This window comes from Ziziphus jujuba, chromosome 9 (assembly GCF_031755915.1).
Source record: "Ziziphus jujuba cultivar Dongzao chromosome 9, ASM3175591v1".
NCBI lineage: Eukaryota > Viridiplantae > Streptophyta > Magnoliopsida > Rosales > Rhamnaceae > Ziziphus > Ziziphus jujuba.
In genome coordinates, this window is record NC_083387.1 from 8085540 (window position 1) to 8092057 (window position 6518).

General features: G+C 31.3%; 1 protein-coding gene across 3 annotated transcripts; it reads right to left on the minus strand.

Annotated features, from left to right (window-relative positions):
* Nucleotides 1–1217: 1217 nt before the first annotated feature.
* Nucleotides 1218–4857, minus strand: LOC107426623 (putative F-box/LRR-repeat protein At5g02930). 3 transcript variants are annotated; one of them, XM_060811668.1, is made up of 7 exons: nt 4709–4852; nt 3819–3858; nt 3294–3394; nt 2257–3183; nt 1975–2145; nt 1722–1817; nt 1218–1629 (listed from the first exon to the last, which is right to left on the minus strand). In XM_060811668.1, exons 3-7 carry the CDS (start codon nt 3318–3320, stop codon nt 1330–1332), a joined length of 1521 nt encoding a protein of 506 aa, XP_060667651.1. In that variant the 5' UTR covers nt 3321–3394; nt 3819–3858; nt 4709–4852; the 3' UTR covers nt 1218–1329. The 3 variants fall into 3 exon arrangements, with proteins under 3 accessions (XP_060667651.1, XP_015892337.1, XP_048317770.1); XM_016036851.4 differs by lacking the exon at nt 3819–3858 and having other exon boundaries at nt 4709–4857; XM_048461813.2 differs by lacking the exons at nt 3294–3394; nt 3819–3858; nt 4709–4852 and having other exon boundaries at nt 2257–2958; nt 3038–3174.
* Between the last annotated feature and the right edge of the window lie 1661 nt (nt 4858–6518).

The following is a 6518-nucleotide window of genomic DNA, read 5'->3' on the forward strand; positions in this document are numbered from 1 at the left end:
AGTGGTGTGCTTTTAATAGAAGGGTTTTAGATTGCCTCTATGTATTTCTGTTGGTTTTAAGCATGGCTTTTGGTTTACTTCTTATTGTATGACCATCATAAATTCATAATAACTACTTCCTATCAGGTTTTACTTCGAATATTATCTAATAAGAAATATTTGGTTTAAATTAAAAACCTTTTTCTTGGGGAAGTTTCAAATTGCATTGCTTAGATGTATTTATTTTCCACGTTTCTGTTGGATATTGTATAAATTTCTTAATTCATATCAATTTGTTTGCCTGAATGTTCTATGTTTGTAATTTAGGTACAACATAGGCCTTCTGGTCTATGGTTAGCACTTAATATATCCACATATATTTAAAGCTGTTTATCTGTTTTTTTATGCTAAAATGAAAGGATTTGCAACCTCATTTTGCTTCTCTTTCCGGTAGTATCTGGGACCGACGGCCACCAAAAGAAAAGCTACACAGATCATCCAGGGTCTAGTAACCCCCATTACATCTTCAGATAACGATTTTCGAATTCTTTTAGAAGGAAGGTAAAAAAAATGGACTCCTAGATCTAAGCTCAAAGCAGAGTTTGCTAAATATCAGCAGCAAAGCTCTTCTCCCTGTGACCATGATATGAAGAGCATTTGCAATCTCCAGCAATGAGGTTTCAACAGTTAGAAATCAAACTGAATAGAGGATTGTTTTCCTCTACTTCTTTACTGACCAAAGAATTAGACTTTCTATGAAATGTTAGAGGAAGTGGCTAAAAAAGGTAACTAAATATAATGATTCCAACCAAACATAGAAGAATAAAACAGAGAAAATAGTGACAGGGCACTCCTAAGGAGGATGGAAATAAAAGTTTGGACTCAGATTCTTTAACAGTTCTTCTACTGTTATATAAAAAACCAAAGTTTTAGTTTACTAACGTTGTCTCATAATTTTTATTTAAACTTTGGTAGATTACAAAATATTTTTTCATGTAGTTAAAATTTTTATTCATATTATTGGTTGTCAATTTAGCTTTTTCCTTTTTCTTTTGTAGATATACAAGTATGTTTAAAATGAATCATGCTTTTCTTTAAGGCTCTGTTTGCTTTTGTGTCAAATTTTGTGGACAAGTTAAGTTTTCAAATGTGTGGATAATTTTTTATACCGATAAAGGTAATAGAAACAGATTTAGTTATTAATCATACAATATTGTCAAAAGAAGGGGAGAAAGCACTTTCTAAATGTAAATATGCATTGAAATAGTAAAACTACAATTCCATCTGTCTCATGATTTTTTGAAGTTAAACTATAACTTTTTTTGTTTTGTTTTATCTCCTAATTTAACATTAAACTATAATTACATCAATTTCAGGACGTATTTGAGTTTTTAATAGCTCGGCACAGGCTCGACTAGATTCTTCACTGTGATTTTCATTGAACTTCAAAAGGCTATCTTCCCAATAGTTGCTTGGAGGGCGAATATCGATTGTTATTTTCTCAAGTGACTCTGCAATCTCAGCCAAATGCAAGACCAGCTCAACTTGATGTCTAAAACCAACAAAACCAAACAACTCAACCACTTTCAAATATTTATGCAAGCGCCTAATGTTAGCCTCCACTTGGTTAGGGATATCTTCATCCTTCCACTGTTACAAACAAAACCATTGTTACAAAATAATTGCAATGACAGTAACATAGATATTATGTAAGCTATCACTGTACAAGTAGTACATAATACCTCTAAGTCAATGAATTTAGAATCATAGAAGCTGTATCCTTTCTCTGGAATTTCATCTTCTAGGTCATCATCTAGGTCATCTTCTAGGTAGAAGAGCTGCCACAAGTCAATATCACAAAATAATCTCAGTTCAAACAAAGAAAATACCACAAGAATGCTGTTCTTTAACCATCTAAAATTTAAATTATTGTGTGTAATTTGTCTTTTTTGTATTCCACCATTTTAGATTATCATATATATTTAGAGCACTGACCTTGATTGACAAACTATGCAAGAAAGGGGCTGCCTTTACTAAGGAACAGAGCCACAGCAAAGATACTGGGAAATGTGGACATTCCATTGACATCTCCATATGCTCAAGATTAGTCAAGTGAATAAATTGTTGCTGGGAGATGTCACTGGTTTTGGCAATTTCCTCAATCACCTACTCAGCCAAATTAAAAAGCAAATAAATAAATGTTTACATATAATTGTGTTCAACATTTAAAAAAAAAAGGGGGAGAAAATGCAACATAATTAAGCAGTACAGACTAACCTTCATCTCCATATCCAACCTAAGTCTTTCGACATAAGGGAAATGAGCAAGTAGCAACTGAAAACGACTAAAATTAGGAGCAGACTCAAGTGGGTCTATGAGGCCAACAGATACATGGGAAAGAGCATGAGGCAGAAAATCCATAAACACCATAGGACTATGGCTCCCAACTGCTCCATAAAATGTAAGTGATACAAGGTTTGGGGTAGATATCCTAAAGTTACGGAAAGGACCCATATTTCGGTCACGATCACAAGATATAATAAAGTCTTTGAGATTTGGGGCCAAGATGTCGAGGTCCTCCAGTCCATTGCATTCGCGTATCTCCAAGTATTTCAAATTGGGAGCTTTTGCAACTTTGAGATTTATGATACTGTCTGAGTGTCTCACACAAAGACGTTCAAGAAGTGGAGAGTTGGACAATAAGCACTTAATATCGTTTGTACCCACATTTACTTTACTCAAATGACAATCCCTCAGTCTCGGCCAATACAATCTCCTGTTGGTGCTGCTGAACTGGCAATTATTATAGTCACTACCATCAGGATTAATCTGAGTGGGAAAAAGTTCCAACTTGAGTTTTTTGACTTCTTTTTTGGCAGCAAATTCAACCCATTCATTCAGACTGTTAGAGAATTTTTTAAGCAGACCAAAACCAATTGTCAACTCATCAAGAGTTGGTGCCTCATGCAATTTCATTACCTGATTCACCACATTTATGAACTTTTCACACTTGCTTCGATTTGCAAACCTAAATTTCACTCCATCATAAAATACCAACCTCGGGCTAAACATAATGGTCTTCGTCCACAAATTTCTCCATCGCCGAGAAAGTGCTGTTGTTCTTGCCGCTTCACTCACTGACAACAGAGATATAATTGATTCCAGTATTTCATCTAGTAATTTACTGATTTGGTCCAAGTCCTCCTAATAATTAACATAAGTCTTCAATTAGTTATTTCCCAGGCAAAACATGTAAGTCATGAAAAAAAAAAAAAAAAAAAAAAAAAAAACAAAACAAAACAAAAAGGACTTACCTTGCATTTCGTAATAGGAGACTGCATATTCGAAAGGCTAAATCTAAGTTTGATGGTATATTTCGTGAACACCCACCAGAAGATATGGTACTGCTACGAAACTGCAATCGTTTTCACAAGAAAAAATAAAAACCCTACTTGAAGAACAAATCAACACACGCATTACACCTAAACTTGCCACATCCTATTGATAATAAACTAAAAAAGCGGCACATAAGTTACATCCTTTGAATAAGCTGAAAGAAAATAAAAATTCCAATCTGTAAGTTTCTTTAATTAATATTGAAATTAATGTCTAAACACTGAAGCGAAGGACAAAACAAGAGGTGCAGCCTCCTTTGCCCTTATTCAAGACTTAAAATTTTGGTTTCCTTTCAACAACAAATTAATTTCCACCTAGTCAACAACATTCATGATTTCCTGAATAAACCCTAGCAAGTTGCCATATTTTTTTGAGTCTTAATAAGAAAAACAAAAGCAAAAGTAAAACCACTCACTTGCAGAAAAGTAAATGAAAGCATGTACCTAACAGAAAATTGGAAAATCATGTCATTGAAAGTTAAACCTGCAATTTGCAACACACAACTGGGATTGCCCTTACATATTAATGGAAAACAAAGAACAAATTATACTCTTTACCCATAAGACAAGCCCATTACAGATTTACAGACATGCTGAAACATATAAATTTAGTGGTCAATATGCTTTTAAAGGTATTGGAGATGACGAAACAGAAATTAGCTAGAAATGTCATGCAGGAACTTATAAGTGCAATCCACGACAAAAACATGCTTCTAAACAATTGATTAATTTTATCTTCCCCTATTTTCTATTATACCGTTTTGCATATAAAACATTGTGAGTTGCATTTTTAGACTTATGAATTGGCAATTAAGAATGTAAATTTCAGCGTAATAGTTTAAATAAAAATTCAACTAGATTTTGTTTCGAATGTAGATGAAAAGGTGTCCATGAAATTCATTACTTTTGACTTACTTGAAGACATTTATCTCATTCATTTATGCAACTAAAAACATTTTATAAGAGATAAGTAGGTATCAAAACTACTTAACCAGCCAAATACGCACCAAAAAACAAAATAAGAATAAAAAAACATAGAATAACAAATAAGCTATAAGAAAAACAACATAAAGCCCAAACATTAAACCCCATACTAGTCGGCATCGAGAATGGAAGAAGGCAATGAAGAACCTAACATGTGTAAGACGACCAAATGCATTTTAATCCCTCGTTAGCCACAAGCAAAATGGATATGAAAATCAAAGAGTCCTCTACGATAATTTGTACACATATTATTCAATTTCGGGATAGTTTCAATTTTCGGTTGGGCCTGAAACCAAAATGGAAAACCCCCCAAAGTGACTGTGAAGGAAGAGAGGAAGGACAAAAATTACCGTGTAGGCAAGGCGACAACATACAACCGCCGGTCTGGACGACGGCGGCGAGCTTGGCTCAGTCCCCGGAGGAGGCGTAGTGGCGCTGGGTAGTGACTGCCTCTGGCTCGTGTGAGTTGTGAAGAGTGAGACTGAGGGCGAAAGGCACATTCAACAATGCAGTTTTGATTTGAATTGAGATATTTTAGACAAAACGCTGTCGTTTTAAAATAACAACACACTAATATTCAATTCGTTTTTAATACGTTTTGTTAACGGTTAACATGAGTCATTGGCACTACTTTAGCACAATAAAACGCAGCGTTCCCCCTCCTTTTTTCTTAAGTGATAGATTTTCCAAAATGTTTATGCACGTGAAGCCTTACAACACCAAAATGTATATATTCACCAATAAAATTATATTTGATAAAAAAAGAATGTTTTACATTATCGTATTTTTTAAAAAAATATTTTTATTCTTTTAAAAGCTTGGTAGATTCAATGTGAACAATATTAAGATGTTCTAGACATATAAATAAAATAATATATAGATATGTTCAGCTAATTATAATGGATGTCTCTTTTTATATTAAAAAATATTTTTTTATGATAGAAATTGATTGATTACTATATAATCTAATCAATTTATTGATTTATTTATTTTATTTTATTGGTTAATCCATTTATATACTTCATTTAATTGTGTTTAAATATAGATGTATTTGATAGAGAAGATTTAAATATCCTCAAACCTCAAATATATTTTCAATAATTTTTTTTCTCAATAAATATGTTTAAGGTTCTAATATTTTGTTATTTAAACATTTTTCATCAAGTATGGCTGCATTTCAAACAATTTTCTTTTTCCTGAGAGTAATATTTCAAACAAATTAATAAAATTAATGAATATATACAACTATATTTTAATTGATTAAAACTTTTGTTTTTCCCATGAAAAATAACTCATGTTTTTGTCAAAAGCATGTTTAGAAAAACAATGGTATTTTTCTTTAGAACATATATATTGTTTGATCAATATGTTTTAAATATCGTATTGATATTATGCTGGAGTCTATCCAACATTTAGAAGAATAATGGTATTTTACAAAAATTTAAATAAAACACAATTACGAAAGAGAAAAATAATCTTATAAATTTTTTTTATTATTTATCATCATTGATGATAGACATTAATAAAATCAATATTGAAATTAGAAATATTACTTGAAATCAATTAACTATGTATTGATTATTTATACAAAATTTAATATAAAATAATCAATCATTTCATTATAAAATGAATATTATGAAATAAAGTTCTATTTATTACAAAATATAACAATCACTGATAAATTCATATATCATTTTATAATTTAAGTTACGGTTTAAAAAAGTTCACTTTTTAAATTAAAATTTTCAAACAAAAAATTAATATGTAATTAAATATTCTCAATTAGCTATTCTTAATAGTCATCATCACAATTAGTAACTAGTAGCATTCTTTTTTCCTTTTAAAAAAAGGCATTCGTTGAAGTAGCTGATTCTGTTCATCCAAATGAAATTCTTTTACGTTGACCCTACCGAATGGAAATTTGGAAGGGCTCCTTAACGTCCACTTGGGAAGAAAGATAGGATAAATGAAGGTAGAACCCAAAAACAATTTTAATAGATTAAAGAAGGAAGGTAGACAAAACTATTAAGTAAAAAGAGAGTTGATTTGGCAGTGTAGGATGAAATTGTTAAAAGATTGATTTTTTAAAATAAAAAACATAAGATAAATAAGAAATTATTGAAAGAGAAAAGATTTTATAAACAATTAGTAGCATCTTAA